This window comes from Ceratosolen solmsi, unplaced genomic scaffold (assembly GCF_000503995.2).
Source record: "Ceratosolen solmsi marchali unplaced genomic scaffold, CerSol_1.0 scaffold25, whole genome shotgun sequence".
NCBI lineage: Eukaryota > Metazoa > Arthropoda > Insecta > Hymenoptera > Agaonidae > Ceratosolen > Ceratosolen solmsi.
Window position 1 is genome coordinate 266,374 of NW_011948444.1, and position 23,997 is coordinate 290,370.

Genomic DNA, 23,997 nt, shown 5'->3' on the forward strand with positions numbered 1-23,997 from the left:
CGCTTCTTCATTATATTGAAATTATACAAATAATCAGCTTTAGTTAGTTGAAGGGAAAAATTTAGGAAGAAAAATATCGCAACGATATATCGTATGAAATATCAAACTGTAAAATTGAAGATTAAACATCTACTACTGCGGAAAAAATGAAAGATTTGTCAGCAAATACGAGACGATTTTAATTACCTACACATAGATGCACAAAGTCGAACACTAGATTGAAATATATATATATATATATTTCGACAACAGAAGAAAAATAATGTAAGAGAAAAAGAAATGTTGCCGACAACTAATCTATAAAAATACTTGCAGTCCAGTTATTTTTATAATTACTTTTCCAGTGATTATACTTTGTAAGTAAATTTACTTTTAAGTAAATTTTAACTTAATTCCAGTGACATAAAACATTTACTAAATTATCAATGTCAAAAGCCCACCAAATTCTATTAGTATCGACTCATTTATAACAGAAAAATTATAAAAATATATCAATTACATTATTGCGTTTTGAATTATATTACCAGAAGTAATAGGGCCAAAAAATTCGTTAATTATCTATAAATACATGGAGAGGGCTGTCATTTAAAAAAATTATTAATATGTGACAAAACTTTAAATATTTAATCTTCATCTTTTTACAAAATAATGATTGTTATACATAATATAAATATAAAAATAAATCTCTAACTTAAAACTTTTAAAGTACACTTATAACATTGCTTATATTTAATTTTCTCAAAATTATCCTTACTCTTTACACATAAGATTTATTACTTTTTTTTAATCATATTGAATTTGTAAATTATAATTGGAAATATATTATAAAAAAATTCATAAATATTCGAGTAAATTGTGATAATATAAGATTCCAATATTTTATACTCGCATTATAAGTATTCGTTAACATTAAAAATAACAAATTCATTTAAATGTAGAGAAAAAATTAGCTATAGTTGGAAAATGTATTTTAAAAAATTAGGTGAACAAATAATTTTGAAAAAATAAAAATATGTTCTCGTGAAATAAATATTTATATTAATGAATGTGAAACTTCGTTAAAAAATTTCTAATCTAAATTCACGAATTGAATTCAGCAAAATACAGACATTAAACCAGACTATTAAAGCAAAATAATGTAAAATGATTCAGGAAACTTGCTTTTCTCTACTGCTTTCATTGAGTATAAGTTTGTCACTGCAAACTTTTACAAAAAACAGTTAGTACAGAATAAAAATATACAATATACAATATACAAACAGAATAAAAATAATAAGCATTGAGATTTTACTGTATAAATTAAATTGTATTAAAAAAAAAATTTTAATAGCGATTATAATTTCTAGGAAATATTTTCTCCTCTTCATCGTGTTATTTACTCTTATTATATCTTAGTAGAAATATGTTAATAAACGTCAAATAATAAATTAGAATTATTATAACGAAATTCATCTTAAATCTTTAGACAAATAGAAATCTGTCAAGAAGACATAATTCTATTGTATGTTAGAAGAAACAAATTTTTGTGATTCATCAATCATCTTATGTATCACCGTACAAATCTTGACTCTATTCATCACGACGAAATTCATTAAAAAGACAAAGATTTAATGACTTTCAGAATATGCAAGTGAAGCAACTAATCTAACTATGCAATAGTTTGACAAATTTTTTCTATAAATTATAAAAATACGTAAAACTCTCAACAAACTTGTACAGATATTAAATTTTAAGCAATGATTAAGTACTTTTACGTGCAATATGAAAAGTATTTATGTACAAAATCTTTCTCAAACAACAATAACAAATAAATATAATAAATATAAGATTTTTATTTTATTGGATCAATGTATTAACGTAATCATGCCTTTTACGAAGTAAAAAATAAAAAGACGTACAAACTCAATATTTATGTGAACTTTATACAAATTATTTAATGAAAATAATACTCATTACTCGAAATATTCCGAAAGATATATTTTTATTTAATTATAAATTATGAACGCTTATCTATTTCGACTTCGAATTAAAATAAATGTATTTTATTTAAAAATTTGATAAAATAATAAACATAGGATCATTTATTTCAACCATCTTACAATGTAAATAGGATAAAAATTAGTTTTAATAGGTAACAATTACAGGAGTTGTAATATTTTACTTTTAACACGCGTAAGAATTGCTATTAATTTGTAGGATAAATTTCAAAATCTTCATCGTTTAGCATTTAATATCCTAATAATATCAATAATACTAGGCTTAAACATCATTCCATTATTCGACAAATATTTATTTACAATGGCATCTTGTATACAACTGAGTGTGTTATTATGAAAAACATCAAAATGTATAATCGATTTATATATCGTAATTGGAAAATTACTGAAAAATTAATATAATTGTCAATGATTCATTACATTAAATAACTTTAAATACTATGCTCATTTATTATAATATTGAATTTCATGTATACGCTGAGTAAATATCTTAATTGAACTCACACTTGGTACAAAATGAAGTTTCTTAAGCTAAAAAGAGTAAAATATCTTGTAAAATTTAATACAGGAATTGTCTTTGAGTAAAAAGACTATTACGACTTTTAAAAAGAATTACAACTGATAACAAGTAGATATTCCTAGTATTTTTAAGCTGAAAATTTAACCTAATAAAATCATTATTAACTAATACAAATTATACGTTAAAATAAATTAAATTAAATTATAAAATATTAATGTATATTTTAATAAGCATTATGAGTTCATAATATACATTAAGCTTTTATTTCGCAAAGTAAGTACACATAAATAGCAAAATATTGTGTATATGAATATTTTCCAATAAAGATGAACTCGAACTATAATTTTCCTGTATATTAGTAATTGTAATGTGAATTACAGACAAGATTAATATAATATATAATTTTTTAATTAATAGAAATATTAATATCTAATTATTGTGTGTATATATGTAATTGCTTGAAAAACTTATTATTAAGGAGAATAAGATACAAAAATTTCTTACCACAATAATTATGATCAAAAGTACTATTGATATATGTATATATATATATATATATAGTGTATTAACTCATTGATAGTGGAGCTTGGAAAAAGTCGACGCATTCAAATTCTATAGTTGATGGAAAATTTCTTGACTGAGAATTGTCTCAAGTAGCATCGGTTAATAAGTACTCATAGGTAGTTCAACAATATAATGAAAGTAGCACGTCAACTTAATTACCATAAAAGATACATACAACGGGCGTACAATGCTCAATACAGGGATAGTAAAAATGTTGCCAATAAAATTGTAATACATTTATGGGTATTAAGTTTCTAATGGACTGTGGAGCTAAATACTATTTCGTTAACATTTATAATAAGAGATATAATGAATAGATAAACGATGAGAATGATGTGTAAATTGATATTATGGCATGCATATGGCATAATTATATTCAATATAAATAGCTAAATACTTTAATGTTCTAATGCACATGGAATACAAAAGAAACTTTACTATTATAACAATATTAAAACGCTATTCCATATAGTATTACTATATAAATAAATAACGTAAATATGTTTGTTTATTTATTATTTATGTATTGTTTTATTTGTTTATTTATGTTTATACTTTTGGATTATATAGTCTAATGTATTGAGCTTAAAATAAAAGCATTCGAGTAAAACCAGATATACACTTAAAAATTATTTCTCCTCAAATCCTGGACAGTCGATGCCGAATAATCAAAGTAACTTAAATTTCAGCAAATTTTATTTTTCTTCAAATACATATTTTTATAATAAATTTATTGATAAATTGAATGCATTCCCGTTGAAAAAAGGTGTTAAAAAAGTCATATGTATCGTTATTTAATAAAGATGAAAACGTTTAGACCATAATTTGATACATTTTTCCAACATTTTTAAACAAGTAGCGATGAACGATGGAAACTGTTTTAAAAAAATCCCTACTAAAGAACATGAAAGGGATACATACGTGCAAAGGAGTTTGCCAATTTTGTAAAAAGAGCCAGTATTTTTTAATGTAAAATGTAATCTGTCCTTAAAAGTCTGCAGACTTGCTAATTACCAAGAAGTTTCAAAGTAAAAGAGCAAGTAATACAGAATATAATTGTAAGGCATTTGAAAGGAAAAAGTACCACTGGACTCGTTTACGAAGAACTAAGAATAATAGCATCCTCTCTCTCTCTCTCTCTCTCTCTCTCTCTCTCCTTTTTCTCGCGTGCGTATCTCTGCTCTCGATAGCTCTACACAGTCCACTCGTTTTGCATTAATTAGCCAGAAAAAGAGGAACCCCTTTTCTCTACGAGAAAGACGTCACATTAATGCTTGGCTTATCCGATTCCCCGGAGGAGCCGAGAACTACTCGGACATGCATTCTCCTCGCGAATTGGCACGTACCACCCCACCTTCCCCACCTAATCACCGCCATTTATAAATCTACGCGAGGCAATGCACGCGATAAATTACGGAGGTCGGAGGTTGTTGGGAGGGTGATCGGCATCCCCCGCTTGCGAACGCCTCCGCCTAACTACCGACTCGCTAAGGGGAAGAGAACTAGACGAAGCGGTCCAGCCGTGCAAAGTGGGTCAATGGCGGCTCTTTTACGAGCTGAGCCGAGCCTCGCTGCTAATCGCAATTGCAATTCACTGTACACGCTCGATCGGGCACCTTCCGACACCCCGATTAACGCACGACCTCCTGACCATTTCGCGGAGCACCTCTAACACCTCCCGTCCTTCCGCCATTCCACCCTCTTCCTTGTTTAGGTTTTCCCCCCTTTTTCTCCCTTTTTTCTACAACCTTCAGACTCCTGTGAGCGATAAAGCGAGGGAACTACTACGAGGCCTCGAATTTGATTATATGGACGGATGGAAGCGGATGATTTTCATCGCGGCCTCTTATCGTCCTAAACGCAATCTCAGCTAAATGCCACACTATTTTAATTCCGCAAGCTGGATTAATTGGGATAAAAGTACCTTGGAAAATTACAATGCCTGACCAACGGTCTGGTCAATCTAATCAATTCGAAAAGTTAACGTTTTTTTTTTTTGTTTTTTTTGTGGGATGTTAAATCAAAGTCTCCTAATGATGTTATCTGCTTGTGGTATGACCGTACTGCGTACTAAATTAAAAATTGGCTGAGATAATTATAATTTATGTTGAAATTTTTATCAGAAAGAGTCGAGAGTACTTGGTAAATTGAAACGTAAATATTCGCTCGCTTATCGGTAAGTAAAACCTTAAATGCACTTGAATATTCATGGTCGTAACAATGGCACTATCGTCGTATTCCAAGCTGCGGGTAAAAAGTGCTTGTTAGCGCATGAAATATAATAAGCTAATCTATCATTATTCGTGCATCGAAAATAACGTTGTAATGAATAATGAGTGAAAATGAAAAATAATAATTAATAAGTGGTAAATAGGAGGCTAAAATTGCCGACTGTGGGGCTCGAAGGATGAAAATGACAAGGTAGAGGAACGGGAACAAGGATATAGCGACTAGCCAAGACTAAGTCGGAAACAATTTTTTCGGCTAATTTGCGTAAATTCTGCCGCTGCTCGCTGAATATCACGGACCATTAACGCGGATAAGCTTTATCGAGCCGAGCGAACAACTTAGAGAGTTCCCAAAGAAGTGTCAGAATCAGTTTCGTAGCATCGAGCCTCTCTCTCTCTCTCTCTCTCTCTCTCTCTCCGTTGTAAGACTTCAAAAACAAAAAAAGAAATTCACTAACTTTGACCGCACTAACGCACGAGTACGAGTTCAATTATTATTTCAACGATCGTGTACTTTGTCGGAAGAATGGAAAGAACTTGCTCGGAATACGCAACCATTTGTCAAAATTCAACGTAAATTTCACAAATTTCCTTCAATTGTATTGGCTTTATAACCGACTCGGTTCTCGATTCTCGGTCACTCGATATAACCGACTTCTTCTGATTTTCAAATTTCATGAATAGTCAGAGCCCCAATTGCTTTATTAAACACAACAATACCTCGTACATAAAGGATAAATACGTAAACTGTTAACAATTTAAGATTGAACATTGATCTTTAAACGAACGGAATATAAAGATTTCAAAAAATTTCGACTAATCGTAAAATAATTTTGCGTGCGCGTGTGCGTATAAGCTCCGTAGTAATGAAAAAGTAAACAATATGAAAAGATGCCTGAGACCTTAATGGCGACTTTCCAGATGGCGAATGAAATCAACTTTAAGCTAATCTGACATTTAGCCTCGCCGTCTAAATATATACGCCCGTACAAAGCGCTAAGGAAATTCACTTGACTGTTTCAGGATTAAAGACTATCATCAACGCTTTGCTGCACAGTTTCAAACAACTCGCCGAGGTAATGACACTCACGATCTTTTGCCTGATGGTCTTTGCACTTTTCGCCCTGCAAGTTTATATGGGCGAGCTCAGAAATAAGTGCGTCAAGCACATGGAGCCCAATGCCACTCCCGTCGATTGGAGAGAGTAAGCTGTCATCATCCTTCAATTCAGTTACCCTTTACGCTCCTCGATTATCAATTTTCGGGAAAATTTATATTTTGACAGTCAATATAAGTTTATGTCTCACTGCTTTCTAGATGCCGGAAAAGCTTACGTTGACATATTGATTATGCTATCTAAATAAATTTTTTTTGTTTTTTGTTCTTTGTTTCTTTTGCATTGCAATATTACCAAATAGACAAATAAAATCAAGCCTTAATAAGGAATATTTCAAAACTCTGAATAGAAAAAAATCCAAAATTTTAACATAAATCTTTCATGATTTTACATAATTATACAAATGAACGTATTATTAAACGGATAATTTTCATTATACATAATTTCGTGTAAAAGATGAGAATACATTTTAAATCATATATATATATATATATATATATATATATATATATATATATATGCATCTATAAATCATTATTTTGATACTAACCTTTTATTTACAATTGTTCATATTATCAATTATACAAATCAATATCAATATGGATCTTTGCTATATAATTGAAGTAAAAATCTGGGAAATTATAATAAATTTATGTTTTCATTCGTTCGCATAAATCTTTTAAAGCATTAAGCACCAAACATAAAAAGACGTCATGCTAGATCCAATGCAATCTACTTTAATATATAATCAAGTATTAAAAATAATATATTATATGAAAAATTATTGTGAACATTCTACGGCTTAGTAATCATTCGTATTCTTAAACAAATAAAATTTTATTATTACCTAAAAAAACAGCATATTTCGCTTATTAAAAGTAGCTGATCGTAATTTAAAACGTAATTTCTTATAAAAAGCAATTAAACCATATCATTTTATAAACTACATGTAATCAGTTGATCTAATGATACAGTGCAATGCACCATTTTCGAAATTATTACTACTCTTCATGTGGAATATCTAAAAATTACATTCGCACTACCGTTACATTATCATTACCCGTGCAATTTCCCTTAATTTAACAAACTTTATAAAAATGTACAAACTGCATTTTTACCTTTTTCACCAAATAAATTTTACGAAATTGCTTTTATATAGATCAGTGAGGAAACACACACACACACACGCACGCACACGTCAACTCGAAATAGATATTTTTATATAATACATTCAAAATATAACGAAATGAAACAATATAATATTTAATGAAATTATTGTGTTATATCAACAAGTTTTTTCAATTTGTATGATCAAAGTATTTTCATAAAATATTTTATTAGTACTATGACAAATATTTATGCAAATTTTACATACCTATGTATATGGTTAAAGTATACATGTAAAATAATGTACGAGTCCAATAATTTTATAATAATTTGAAAACTAAAATCAATTAATAATCTCTCTGTTGATAATCTATCGTTTATCTTTTTTTCTGCATTTTTATTCTTGCATTACGTGACAAAAGTACAATGTTATCATAAACTTTACAAATTTGTGTTTATCATTTTCTTGAATTTTCGTAATCATATTTATTTACATATAGATTATTGCATAAAACATATGAATTTTATTGGCATATGAATTACATTGTTTGCGATGTAAATTTTTCTATTTTTTGTTTTTTTCATCCACTATTCATTAAATGTTTATGACTTGATTTATCCATTTATCTTTCATTCTAACGTAATTTTACCATAATAAACTTTTATTGCAAAAGAAGCTAAAAAATTATGATAATTAAATCACTATATTCACGAATACTTTGTTACTAAAATTAAATCTTTTTTTAATTTATAACCGTGTGCCGTTGTTCGACTATCCATCAGATTTTAGAAAGAAATAGACATATATGTATTCCCAACAGTACACTAACCATATTTCATAACTAAAGTATATAGAAACAGAATGCGAAAAAGTCGGTAACAATAAATAAATAAATAAATTACCGAACGATAAACTTTTATGACATTAGAGTCAATTGTATAATATATACGTAGTTTTTATTATATTTTTTTTCTACTTTTACAATATATTTTTTAATTGTTTCGCGTCAGTTTTCTATGGCTTTTACATCCAATAATCATAACAAAATCATGTTCAAGCTTTACAAATGATGTTTAATTATATGATACATCGCATGTCATGATAATTTTTTTGTTCCCTGTATAAATTACATGTTCAAAATGTGCCGTTAAATCTTTTTATAGTTTTCAACGTAGTTATAACTCGTAAAATTTATATACACATTTGTAACGAAATAAATTCAAAATAATTTGATTTTTTTTTTAATAACTTTTTCAATATCATATAATTCAACCTCACGTAGTTATCGGATTAAAATCCTGTTAAATATTGGTTGATTCCTTATACATTAATTTCCAAAGCAAAACGTAATTCAATATCTGATGAAATATTGTTAATTTGATGGGATTTATATCTAAATAAACATAAAGATCGCAATAAAAATTTATGAAACCGAGTTTCGTGAAATTACAAAAATTTCTTTGATAAGTAAAACTTCAAAAATATTATCGATACATTTTGACAAATCTCTGTTAGAAATTTCTATTAAATGCAAGCATTATTCAAATTATAATATTGTGGATAAAAAAATCTTATAAAAATTTACTAAAGGTACATCTCAATAATATTTAATTAAGTGTATATGTACACATTTTACGTAAGATTACCGTATAAGTGGTAAAGTCCAAAAATCATAAGCTTTAAAAGTTAGAAATATTTACCTATGTTTTTGCAATTATAGTGTTCATTGTTAATAAGATAATGAAGAATAAAATCTCCTCATATAATATAAAATATTCATTTGGAAAAGGGTAACACGTGTGTGAAATATTTGCTATATGGAAGTGCTCCTCTATTAAATATATGTAGATGTATTCGTAAGAGAAACAATTTTAAAGTTTATTGAAATTTTATTTCTAATAGTATACGAGAAAGCTCGGTTATACTTAAACGTAAAATCTGTATACTTTGAAAAAAAATATTTTTCCCTTTTTTGGAAACTTGAGCGTATAGTCGCGTATAATAAAAATAAAAAAAAATATCTGCCATTTGCATAAACAATCTAAAGACTATAGCAATAATATAAAAATAGTCATAAGCATATATATATATATTGTTAATGATATGTTCTCTTTCTCTCATTTCTCCTTATTTCTTCCCTCTCCAACAGGTGGACTTGGAACTCTTCCAACTGGGCCTTCAACGACGATGAGGAGCCTATCATCTGCGGAAACGTCACTGGAGCCAGGTCAGTAACAATTTTCTTCAGTAACAAACCTCTCTCTCTCTCTCTCTCTCTATTTCATATTTTATTATTGTTACGACCTTACTTTTTCCAATTACAATACGGAAACCCTTACGTTTAAGTAATTACGTGCGCGCGATGCTTCATCAACCTTGCTGCCAACACTCCCACATCTGCTAACTTCTTCCGGGTAATTCCATTGGGAAGATCAATGAGATGTACAATCTGAGTTGAAACTCGGTCTTTCCGATCGCGAGGAACTTTGTATTCTTGATTAATGGTGACTTTTGCCACTTTTTATATGATCTTCATTGTTATAATTCCCTCTTCCCTCATTAAAATTGCATTGAATTAAGTACATCTAGCTTATAAAATAAGAATATACGTGGTTAAATTTTCGTTTCCCAGCTTCCAATAAAGTCATATCATTTAAATAATAAAAATAATAAAAATTATTAATCACTCCATAAAGGAATTTACATTCGCAGTAATTAAATAGCTGATAAGTTTGAATCCATTATAAATATAATTGAGATTATTAAAGATTTAAAAGTAAAAAAAAATATTGACTACAAAAAGCTTTTATAATGGGAAAAATTAATAAATTCATAAATAAAAATTTGTTGGAAAATATTATTGCGTACATAACCGCTTTAACAAATTCAACTAATATTTATAAATATTATATTACGTACCTTTATGTATAAAATATCAAGTACCTTAAATAATAATATACTGAAATTGAAAATTTAGCAGAAAATATAATGTTTCAATCATCATTGAAATTACATGTGTAAGATTTGTATTGCATTAAGTAGGTTATATGATAAATTTTCAAATTATTATACATCAAATTTTCAATTTAGAACCTTTTATATTGAAATATTCCCTTAAAGGGATACGTGAAAATATGGTCGCATTACAAATATTTGCAATTGACACGAAATAAATGTTATAGTTATTATCTTTATAAATGAAAATCTTACATAATAATACACGTAACGTTATTTATTACAAGACAATTAGAATACTATATTTTAACATTTTAACCTTGGTATTTACGAGCATAATTTAATTAATGATTTGTACTTCAAGTTTTTACAGATATTTACAAGACTATTTTCTCATTAAAATATAACTTGCGTGTTTATTTTCCACCATCCGGATAATATTAATATCAATTATTATACTTATAATTACGTGTAACAATTAGATAAAGAATTTTTCATGATTAATAAAAGCCAATATATAGTACAAAATAATACTATGTAAAAAAACTGCTGTTCAGTCTTTAATTATTATAAATCCAAATCAGTAGTAACAATCCACGTTTAGTTCGACATATTTTTACGGACAAATTTATATCAATGCAACTGTTTTTCTCTTCTCTTGTAATTTACATCTTTGCTTCAAGTTGAATTATTAGAAATAATACTTTAAAAATTAATGTGTTATGTAAATAAAAAAAAATTTTTAAAAAAAAGAAAAAACTTGTTAATTAATGTCTGAAAAAAATGTTAAAAATCAGGTCAAATTTTATATACTTTCGGTTGACATGTAATTGATTGTTTTAGTTACTAACTTGTAAAAAAGAAAGGATATTCTACAGAAGCAAACTATGATATTATTTCTTAAATGTTATTCGTTAATATTAGATGTGAATGATAATACTTATAGGAATAAACACATTGAGACTACAAAGATAATTAATTCGTGTAAGTAATAAATTTTAAGAAAAGAACAATTTAAGAGTTAAATTTACGATTAACATTAGCGAAAAATAATATAAATAGTTTTAAAAATTACGATACAAAATTTAATTGCATTAAGAATGATTCATTAATACGTAAAGCAATGAAACGAAATATATGATTCATTTAAAAATAATATTAATTTACTGTACCATTAATCGATTAATTATTATATTCCATTATTCTTTTAATTAAAAAAATATATTAGATATTATTGATACAATTGGTTAAGCACAGTATCTCGCAGATTGTGAATAATAATACTATGTTATAAATGATATTGATTAACCGTGTCATCAGTTGACACATCAATTTAATTTTCAGAAAAATTGCAATTTCCATCGATAAGTCTATAGTTTACCAATCTATACGAATACCAAGAAAAATTAAAATTAAACTCTCAACTATAATTCGTAATATACTTAAAATAAATATATACGATTTAATATTTATATAATATACGCATATAAATTTAATGAACATTACATCTACTAAAAAGTTGATTTAAATTTGATCCATTACATGTTTATCCGCTTGCAATATACAAATATACAGTAAATCTAATAAGAGCTGAAATTAATTAAACCAAAGCGACAGCAAAGTTAATATTTGAACAAGTCGACCAATTTAAATTAACATGTCCACAAATGAATATTATCTACCGCTTCGCCCTAAATAGCTTAACTTAAACGTCGAAATCGTTTCAGTCAAGGATAACCTAGTGGAAAAAACCTCGCATAACCTGAAATTGCCAATAAATGGATTACTTAAAAGTTGCCGGCTCATAACACGCTCCCGTGCCAAATACATTTCCAAAACACTCGTATGAAACCTCGACCCCTCTATCCCCACCACCAATTCTCAATGCGATTAACAATCACTTTTTATAGGCATTGCAACGAGAGCTACACGTGCCTATGTGTGGGCCCGAATCCAAACCACGGCTACACCAACTTTGACAACTTTTTGTGGTCGATGCTCACCACCTTTCAACTCATTACCCTCGATTACTGGGAGGACGTGTACAACAAGGTAGAGGCCCTTGATCATAAGCATACACCGGGGATGTGTGACGATGACGATGAACTTGTAATACGAGAAATTTAGAGCTATTGACTGCTACTGCTTAGCTACATGCGCTTTATGCGACTGTTATCGCGTAATTGCCATCTCAGCTTCTTGTCGTAATTTCCATCTTTTGGGTCGAATTAATTGTGGCAAGGGGTATTGATACGAGCCGATTCGTTTGCTTCGTAATTTATTCGCCGCTTGTTATGTTGCCACAATAATGCTATTGACGCGTCTGATCGCGCAAGTTCGTGTTTGTTTACCTTTTGTAGTTGAAAACGCAGGACAATAACGAAAACAATGAGCCCGGCACATAATGTTCGAAATATAATTAAAACGAAGTTTCTTGAACAAATAGAAAAGAAGAATTCCGTTCGACGTTACTTTTATAGAAAACTTGGTTGACTTGTCACATAAATACACATTGCCCATTCCCTTAAACTTTTGCGCTCGTGTTTGGCTAGTTATAATGTACTTCCACTCAATGATAAAAATATTATTCACCAAATATTATAACTATATTATAAATTTAATTATGGCACAAATTTAAAAGAAAATAAAGAAAAAAAAGAAAGAAAAAAACATGGGATTTTAATTGAATGCATAAATATGCACTTCGACATAAACATTTGGAAAAACGACAATTTAAAATACTACACATTGCTGTAATAAAATAAGGATTTATGTTTGCTCGTAAGGTTTTATCGGCTTGCGGACCAATAAGCGTCACATTCTTTACTGTGGTCGTATTCTTTGGCTCTTTTTACCTCATTAACCTGATGCTTGCTGTCGTGGCGTTAAGCTACGAGGAAGAAGCAGAGATCACAAATGAGGTAACGTTCCGTCTGATTTTTATTGAGTATTTAATATATAAATTTAATATAAATATAAATTAGTAATTAACAATAATGCTTTAATATAATTGGGCTGAGTTATTTGTAATGATTATTTTTTAAATACTTTGATTAGTCCATCGAGCAAGGAAATTAAAGGGCTTTTTCAATGAAAAGTTTATCAACGTATTCTGTATTCGAATATAGATGAAGATTAGAGATTATAATCACTATATGAAAATCAATAACGTTTACGTCTGTGTAGATGGAACACATACATTAACAAATTAACTAGTTATAGATTAATATTTCATTTAGATGTTTCGCTCAAAAGTATAATTTCATTATCAAATATATAGACATTGATAATTGTAATATGATTTTCGAAAGAGAGTTTGGTTTACTTTAAAAATGATGAAACTCAACACAACGTTTCGATTGATAGTCGTGTAAAATTAATGAACTATTCAAAATCATACTGATCTCTAAATAAAAATAAACAGAGTCAGAAATATGGAAATTTGTATAAATTTTCTTAATAGAAATTTTATTTCAATAGAATTTTGAAAATTTTAAACTTAAGTTTAAAATTAAAATATTCAGCATATATATATATAAATATTTCTATTTTAATACAAAATTTTAAATTATTACAATAAGAGAAGAACTCAGATGCATTTCACAAATACAGAGGCTATTAATCAAACCAAAAAGTCAATTATTAATTAAACCGAAGAGATTAATTTGCAAAATAATTATGTGTAATTAAAATTTGGACAAAATATTTTGTTTGAATAAGGAGTTCAAATACTTAATTATCATTTTTATATTTAAAAGACTTAATAAGTAAAAGTGTAAATTAAATATATGCATTGGTATAGGCGTGTACGAACACATGTATTTTATTAATCAATACTTGAAATGAGAAAATGATGTTCACACTTTAATTTAAAATTTTAAAACAATTTAAATCTGTAATTTGTCAAATAATATTATTACGTGAATTTCAATGATAAACTTATAAAGTACTTATAATAATTGATTTCCGAACTGCAAAATAACGGCAACTTAAAAGCTTTCCAAAGCTCAATTAGAAATTCCCCCACCAACACCGTATCCATCCCCTCTAACGGGTGCACGAATAAAAATAAAATATTGTAGTAATAGTCGTGGTATCGTGGACTATTTCAATGCAAACGGCCATCTCTAAGGAGCATTAGTAATGGAACAGAAGCAAATTGGAAAAATCGAGAGGGGGAACGCGGCGAAACGCCGATGGCCTGATTAGGTGGCCAATGAAGCGAACGTGAACGGGAGCAAACTTATGCTAAACCGACACTCGACTACCGTGATGCACGTTATCGTTGAAAGGGAAATGCTTCGTAGATAGCAATGCTTTGATATCGCGTCGAATAAAACGAAAGGGGAATGAAATGTTATGGCACAAGGTCTTCGTATCGTTTGATCGGACTGTCGACTATTCACCAATGGCTGTTGAAAAAAAATTGACAGTTCCAAATACGTGCATATTTTTGTGCATTCGACGAATCAATTAAAAGGGAATTGAAACTTATTATAAGCGAATACCCACTTACAATCTAAAATTACACCTCAACAATATTCTCATCCGCGTTTCAGCTTCCATCTTAGCTTAATATATACGAAACTATAAAAATCTATAAATGTGTGATATAGCAGCTTGAAATGATGCTTGCTCAAATTTATAAGTAGATTCGAAGTTTTTTAAAGTTCTTCAAGGTCGATTGATGCAAGGGTTATCAATGAAAACGAGTACTTCGTTAAAACAAATAATTAATACACACTCGATGAAGGAAGTATTGATTTTAATTTTAAGAATTATTCGGCACTACAAAAGCCTCTTCAAAACCTTATAATAATAGCCGAAATATCATAACAAAAGCCATTTTTACTTTAAAAAATATATATTACCATAGATTTTGCATAAAATGAGAATGTATTATTGTCTGCACGCAGGAACGTAGGAAAGATCTGACCGATCATCGAGAGGACTCGACGTTCAGTTTCGACCCAAGCAAGATCAACATAAAAACCCTCACGAAGGAGAAGCAGAAGAAAATAGACGCGCGGAAAGGGGTGTTATTGAGTAGCTACTCGAGAAAGAGGACGAGACGAAGAAAACGAGGACGGAGCAGCGTTGGACAGGAGAAGAATGGCGGCAATCGCAGCAGGTCCTTTATGTTTTATGTTTGTGTACCTCGTACTTCAATTTCAAATGGCAACAATCGCCGAGTGCACATAATCGTATTTCACCGTCTTCGATTAGCGGATAATATTGGAACTTACTTTCTTATCCCTATCACCCCCCCCCCCAACCCTTAAAAAGTTTTTCTCTAGCCATCGTTTCCTAACATGTACGTGAAGAACGACCGCGAATACGATATATTGTCTCATGCCTAATTCATTTTCATAATTAATATCATCCGTCTTTTATTGGTGTTGTAGCACAAAAGCATAATTATTTTGTGCGACAAGATGATCAATTTGTTATCAAATTTACCAGCATTACAAAGATTTAATACTAAAAATGTATAAGATACGAGATTATAGATTTCAGTCGATTTAAAAAAACGTTCGCGAATTACAAATTATTCTCTGCACGCCTAAAAGGAATTATAATTAGCGAATTTCTCTTATCCTTCAGTAAATGTGCCAATTTATTTTATCCTACAAAGGTTTCAACTCGATACAATTCTATTCGATTGCTTTAACATATAATTCAAGTTCACATTTAACATAAATTTCGACTTTTTAGTTCGTATAAAAATTTATCAAATCCATATTTTCATGAACAAGTTGAATAATAATTAAAATTTCAAAATTAAGCATACATGAAAAAATTTTTGACATTAGGATTAACAATAATATAATCGATACGATATAATCTAATGATGCAATTCTTTGTAAGTTTCAAAATTTATATTCTTCATTTTATTCATTGTAAAATGATTAAAAAATGTTATATGATATTTTACACGATAAAACCATATTTAAGTTTTAAAAAATACCTTTAAAATTATTAATAAATTATGACCGTTTAATATAATTGTAAATCTTAAAATAAAAATTTTAAAACAGAATTAAAAAAAACAAGAGCATCTATTAATTATTAACAAAACTAATCAATTTAAAGGTAACAATTTCCCTGATCTTTTTATAGATAATCGATAGATTATTTGAATTCTATTATGCTCTGCGGAATGTTAAATAAATCATTTTATAGCTTATATATCTGACAAAGAGTAGTGTTCAATAATTAATTGAATAATTAATTGTGTAATCCGAAAAAAATTTAACAGATATAACTTGTCCATATCGTTTCAGAATGACTCTGCAAAAATATAGAAAAATTTTTACAAAATAATTAATATTTACTTAAATAATATTGAATGTGCATACAATACTTGAAAGTGAAAACAATAAAGCCAACGATGACTCAAAAAATTGTTAAAATACGGATTTATAATAAATAAATGAAAATACATGCTTTTATGGATAAATTTAAGATTGATTTGTAAACTGAAGGCTAATGCATCCATCTATTTGAAACGAATTTTTTTATAAAAGGCATTGTACTTGACATTAATTAGGGGCCATTTATATATATATATATACATGTAGTACACAACATATATTAATAACATATAAAGAAAAAAATGCTCGTTTTAAAACGGACACTGTATATATTAGAAAGTACAATTAACTTTAATGGAATAACTCTAAATATTAATAGGTAATATTTATGAGATTTTATTTTTTATATTAAAATCATAATTATTAGAGTTCATTTAAATTTTTATCGACGGAAAGAAGGTAAGTATATTAAGACTGTCATCAAGCACCAAAATTCCTGTAAACGTAAATATTATAAAAGGTACTTCCTATCGTGCTACTACTTAGCTCTTAAAATTGCTTTTTTTCTCCTTTCTTTTCATTTCTCGTGTTCCTATAACCTGTCGCGTGACCAGTAAAACGCACACGATAAACTTAGTTATTCTTTCTCTTTGAGTTAAATATACAACCAGGGCACGATTATCGATTCTACGTATTTAACGGAAATGTTTGTGCCGCAACAGACGTTTGACGAGCTATTACGTACCTACAAAATATTTCACCTGTACTTTGTTGACGATTCTATTATGATCTTTACGTTTCGTATATATCGACATGCTTAAGAAATTAAATTACAGTCGTAAATGGAATTTTACGCCAAGAAATTCAATTGATTGGATTGATTTTTTATTAAAGCATCATAGGTTTAATCGCCAAAAATAATTGTCGTCTAATAATTATACATTCTTAAATTTAAATTATTATTCCTCGCTAGCAATTAAAGATATTGATACTACGCTAATATTAGTTGTGTGACATACTAACACACAGCAAATTGAAGATTAATCTAACAATAATAATAATAACAATAACAATAATAACAATAATAATAATAATGGAGTATTTCGTGACTTGTGCTGGGAAATTTTCCTTGATCCAAAAGCTAAAGGGTTACTAAAATTGATTCGAATAAAGATACAGTTTCAATTACAAGTAAATTATTATTTTCAAATTCCTATATTCGAATATATTCGAATAATTTTATTTTTTAAATAGTTTAAATATTACATTTATATTTTTTAAATAACATATAACCATCTGATATAAATCTGCCTACTCCTTAATTATAAGGAAGTAAGAAAATTAAAAAAAAACATTCTATAATAATTAGGTAATATACGATTTACATAAAATAATAGCATTGTAATTTATTTTGTCTGTTTAACGCTTAAAAGTTTCAACCTTCTGTTAATTATAAATAATTAAATTTGGATAATTTGGACCTGAAGTGAGTAAAAAAAAGTGGACAAACTAAAATTTATCGAAATCACACTTACACAATTGAATACAAGTATCGAAATATTTGTTTAAATGTAATAACAAGTACAACCACGTTCTTTTATATAATTAAATGTAATAAAGTAGTTATTGTTCTGGTTTCGAGAAAACGCATAAAATCACGGGTCTTTTAAATTTTCCCTTGCTTGAATAAACATAAATGCCAATGAACACGTTCAAAGAAAACCCCAAAATCTTAAGACTATACTATAATACCAGTGCTTTTGGCAAAAAAAAAACAAAAAAGATGGAAAAAAATGGAGTGAATTTTAAATGTGCTTGTTGTATATGTTTTAATAGTGAATATTAAAATATTAAAAAATTCGTATGTTCATCGTATGTCTCAAGTTCTATAAATTTCGCGTATTATCTGGGACAGGAGTGCAAAGATAAAATATACTATTTCTTAAAACTAACGCAGGTCTGTGACGCCCAGTCCTAGCCCCAGCCCTCGGCACTCAAATGTTCGACCATCCCATTTGCCACTTCATCGTGATCATCATCATCAACAGCAGCAGTATCAGCCACATCAACATCAACAGCATCAGCAGCAGCAGCAACATCAGCAACACCTCGCCGCGGAACGACTGCAACAGCAATTTCAACAGCAACAAATTCAACAGCAGCCCTTGACGCTCCCTCGGCTACCTGGAGAAAGCAATATGCTTCATAGGCTCGTGCCCCGAAACATGCTGCAGTCGCGTCAGGCGAGCAATAACAGCAATCAACAATCGTCCATGGACGACTCGGGCGTCGTCGACGATCACGACGGCGACGACGTAACCTCGGCCGAAGAGCATGAACGTCGCGATCAGCAACATCCCTATCGAGATCAGCGCCAGCATACGAGCAAACGCAAGGATCCTCAACAGTCGCAGTATCAGAATCAACCGGCTGGGACTCAGGAGTATTCGGCACCAGCACCCGTCACCATTTCCGTAAGAACGAGCAATCGCGAGATAAGGGTGCTCAAGTGCAACGGTATTAAAAATAAAAAGCACTTGTATTCTCTGCCGCCGGAGTATCTCTCGCACATCGTCGTTATAGGTGAGTCTGAGTCTTACGAGTTCGAAAGCTAAATTTCTCATGAAAATTCTTCATCTCTTGATGAATTCCAAAAGTAAAAGAATACCGTGTATTTTAATAAGCCTGCCAATAATATTGTGCTTGCCCTTTCAGACGATCTGCCAGATCGAAATTGCGATAAATGTATTCAATGCTGCGTGGATTACGAAAGATGGCTACGTTTCCAAAATTGTTTATATAAGGTAAGGGAATACGTGATAAGTAGAAATATTATTATCATAAGTACTCGGGTGTCGTGCAAATTACACGAATGAATTCTAGCATTGATGATGTGCGATGAGTAGTGTCGAATATAAAAATAATAATAATAATAGCAATAATAATAAATACATAAATACATAAATAACGATAAGGGGAGACGATTTTGGTATTGACAGTGAATTGTTGAAATTGATAATAAAGTATATTACATTATAGATAATAATTATTTAAAGATTATCCTATTATATGACGTTCCTTTTAACGTAATATGATTTCTACTTAATTAATATTAATTGCCAAACAACAAAAGGTAGACTCGTTAGATATTTTTGTACTGATGAAAGCGTTCGACATTCAAAGTAAGCTTCCTTCATATTAATTAAATATATATAAATAAAATAAACCACGCTGCGCCGTCATCGTTATCTCCCTATTTGATAATTAAACATTATTTAAGCTTCGTGAGAAAGCTTCGTGAAACATTAAAATTTGTAATAACAAGAAAGTGTTGTTAATGGAACGCATTTATCTATAATGAAATTACGTAGAAGAAACAAATAATGATCCGCGAATATAGAAATTTTACTATCGAATGCTCGTCATCCTTTATTAAATATTAATTGCCATTTTTTTCTCTCTCTCTCTCTCTCTCTCTCTCTCTCTCTCTCTCTCCATACAGGTGGTAAAAGATCCTCTCTTTGAATTAACCATCACCTTGTGTATCGTTTTAAACACGGGCTTCCTCGCCATGGAACATCATGGTATGAGCGAGTCGATCCGGCAAGCTCTCAACATCGGCAACAAAGTCTTTACGAGCATTTTCACGTTCGAGTGCTTTCTCAAACTTATGGCCCTCAGCAAGGACTTCTTCAACAACGGATGGAATAATTTCGATCTCATTATCGTGTCCGCCTCGCTCATCGATCTCACCTTCGAACTCGTCGACGGCCTATCCGTCATACGTGGTTTGCGCCTCCTACGTGTGCTCAAACTTGCCCAATCCTGGACGACGATGAAGGTCCTACTAAGCATAATCATTTCGACGATCGGGGCCCTCGGTAATCTGACCCTAGTTCTAGTTATCGTCATCTACATCTTCGCCGTAATTGGAATGCAGCTATTCAGCAATGACTACACGCTGGATAAGTTTGAGCCTGATCCGGTACCACGCTGGAATTTCAATGATTTTTTTCACTCGTTCATGATGATATTTCGCATTCTGTGCGGCGAGTGGATCGAGCCTCTCTGGGACTGCATGCGAGCCGAGCGAGACGAAGGTCCCGAGACCTGCTTCGCCATATTCCTGCCCGCTCTTGTAATGGGAAATTTTATGGTTCTCAACCTTTTCTTGGCATTGCTGCTCAACAGCTTCAATTCCGAGGAACTTAAGCAGAAGAAGGAGGAGGTGGGCGAGGAGTCAAAATTAGCCAGATCTTTCGATCGCATAAGGTCCATCGTTCGCAAGAAGAAGTATAAGAAGGGAGAGTCGGAGAATGAGAAGAATACCAAGCTTGAGCAAATTGTTCGGGAAGTAATTGACAAATCAGAGAAAGACAAATATGCTATTCAAGAGACCGTACTCACGCTGCCAAAAGATAGCATCTTCAACCGATCTTACCAGGAGAGCCTTAACCAGCCGGTATTCACTTACGAGCCAATTTATCGACCGGCTCTACCACTTTACACGAACGATAAGCGAGAGAGCCTGAGAGAGCCCGTAAAGATTAAGGAGGACAAGGGGGAGGCGAATGATACGGAGAGAATCGAAATGAAGGTGTTTAAGGACGCGGCTGGTAAAGCTGAGGAGGCAGCGGGGATGGTTTTGCAAGAGAAAGCGCCTATGAAAAAGGAAGAGAAAATTGAAAAAAGACCGTGGCACGCACTTGTCAGTTACGTAGACGAATTGACCATCGGCGGCAGAAAAGACAGTCATGGTAATTACATGGACGGCATGGAGTCCTTTCCTGGCTTTGGCAGAAGTAAGCCACCAAAAGTACCACAAGACTGCTTTCCTCAGCACTGTTATGAAAAGTAAGTTTTCTTTTCTTTTTTTTCTTTTTGATTTTGTTTTTTTTTTTGTTTTTTTTGCCTCTCGTTTTCAATAAGCGCAAATTATATTAATCTGTAAAGGCAGTGTTTGACGTACGTTAAAAAAAGAAAAAAAATGAAATTTGCTGCATTCGTTAATCCAAAGTAGCCATAAAAAATAGGGAATAGTCAAGAAGGATATTTTCAATGGGAGGACTATCAATGCAAAACAATTAGCATCTCCGGTACGACACGAGCAGCCAATGTGCCACTAGCATTAACAATAATAAATCCCGTCCAACCTAAGACTAATTGCAAATCCACTACCCAAGACTGCAGCAATGGGATTTTTTATGAATAAATGCGCTCCTTTTCAAAACCAGATGCACGTGCATAAACAAGTGCCTGGAGACGGATCTTGGTATAAAGTGGATTAAAGTTCGGACTGCCGTGCTCTCGGTCGTCGATACACCGGCATTCGAGTGGATGATCCTTGTGCTGATATTTGCCTCCTCCATTACACTATGCTTCGAGGATATCTATTTGGACGACAATCCCTTTCTAAAGAAGATTCTGTACTGGACCAATCTTGGATTTTGTATGCTCTTCAGTGTGGAAATGCTGCTAAAGTGGCTGGCGCTTGGCTACTGTAAATACTTCACCAGTTTCTGGACAATCTTGGACTTTATAATCGTTTTCGTAAGTGGACCAATCCTATAACATCCAAACCTATAAAATGATCCTATAATTTTTATTTCCAACGTGTTTATCAAGCAAAATCACCGATGCCATTTAATTTAGAATTTTTTTAGAGCATGATTATTATTATTATTATATTCATTGTATTAACGTGTGTAAAGAGAGTATTTTTACGAGTGTTTAGTAGATGTACGCGTATGGCACTACGGGTTAGTAAATCATTTATGATATGATGTTAAAATTGGTAAGACTAACACATATTAAAATGGAATTTACTAATTAAAGAGAAAAAAAGATATTGTATTTAAATAATTAATACATTATCGTGCGTAAAGTATTTATGTACTGTATCCAATAATAGCTATATAAAGTATAATAATCGTACTGTGTAATTTCTCAAAAGTACAATTTTTTAATGTAATATATACTATACGCGCTACATCTTAAAGTATTTATGATAATTATTACATAACAGGCATTTTTTACTCTACACATTCTCAAAAATCAGTATAATTTAAATGTATTGGCACTTTGAGTGTATCGAAGACATCATTGCGGGTGTCTTTCGTCTTTTATGTCTGTATTGTTGTATATGTCACCTAAACCGGAATCAGGTACGTCGAAATCAACCAAATCCCCTTCGAAGTAATTTAAACTAGGAGAAATAAAATATCCAGCGTAGTTTGCTTTTTTGCCAATACCGTGATAACAAGCTTTTGCCACTCACTCTCTAATTTCTATCCTTCTAAACAATTTTATACTTTACTTTCAAAATTTACCTTCATTTTGCATCACAGCTATTTTATATTACAATTATTTCCTCTTATTACGCTAATAAGCTTATCGTTCTTCAGCACTAAAATATGTATAATGTCAAGCTCACCTCACAAGTTTCTTTCTCTCTCTCTCTCTCTCTATATATATATATATATATATATATTATAAAATTAGTAATAGTTATAAAGAAAAAAAGCAATACTATGCAATGGATAATTTCATTTCGTATTATGTAATCACTTGAAGTAAGCAATCTTGTTATCGACGGTCATTCGTTCGTTGGCATTTTTCCACTGGTAAAGTCCCCATGCAAAAGTTCTTATGCTTGTTCATGGTGTTCATACTAATACCTCGAAAGCTGTCAACGATTGGATTAGGTTGTCGTAATAAGATCTCTTACTTTATGTAAGGATAAAGACTGATAAAGGACTTTATCGATACATAAGTATTGTAATCGGCTTGTTTAGAAGCATTTTGAACTTCGCGCTTGTCATTTATATTTAGCATTGTTTTTTCGTGATTATATAAAGAGTAACTAATTGAAATTCTTTTTATCAATAATAGAAATAGCATGCTAGTTATAGATAAGGTATTATGCATGATATAATGAATCATGTTGCGTAATGCCTTGCAATTTTTTCAGCATTTACGTAAAAGAAATTGTTTGACTTTCTCTCCTGTTTGAATGTAGATATTACTTCTTTAGAAGGCATCTGTTCTCAATCCATATAATCTATAACCAATCTTTCGAATAGAATACTCCCATAGTACTCTGAGTCGTAACGTAGCCTCTATCATCAGCTAATAATTATGCACATTAATAATAAATTTTGAAAAACAATTTAAAACATCTTCATAGTTCTATTC

General features: G+C 30.4%; 1 protein-coding gene across 1 annotated transcript in view; it reads left to right on the forward strand.

The window, feature by feature from the left end:
* The window catches only part of LOC105365993 (sodium channel protein 60E-like), a 131,877-nt gene that overhangs the window by 97,364 nt on the left and 10,516 nt on the right, over positions 1 to 23,997 (forward strand). The window contains exons 4-13 of the mRNA XM_011504293.1: positions 6,333 to 6,513; positions 9,684 to 9,761; positions 12,400 to 12,541; positions 13,276 to 13,410; positions 15,406 to 15,620; positions 18,761 to 18,856; positions 18,998 to 19,386; positions 19,519 to 19,607; positions 20,306 to 21,657; positions 22,038 to 22,353. Coding sequence (XP_011502595.1) covers positions 6,333 to 6,513; positions 9,684 to 9,761; positions 12,400 to 12,541; positions 13,276 to 13,410; positions 15,406 to 15,620; positions 18,761 to 18,856; positions 18,998 to 19,386; positions 19,519 to 19,607; positions 20,306 to 21,657; positions 22,038 to 22,353 — 2,993 coding nt within the window. The remainder of the gene's footprint in view (positions 1 to 6,332; positions 6,514 to 9,683; positions 9,762 to 12,399; positions 12,542 to 13,275; positions 13,411 to 15,405; positions 15,621 to 18,760; positions 18,857 to 18,997; positions 19,387 to 19,518; positions 19,608 to 20,305; positions 21,658 to 22,037; positions 22,354 to 23,997) is intronic.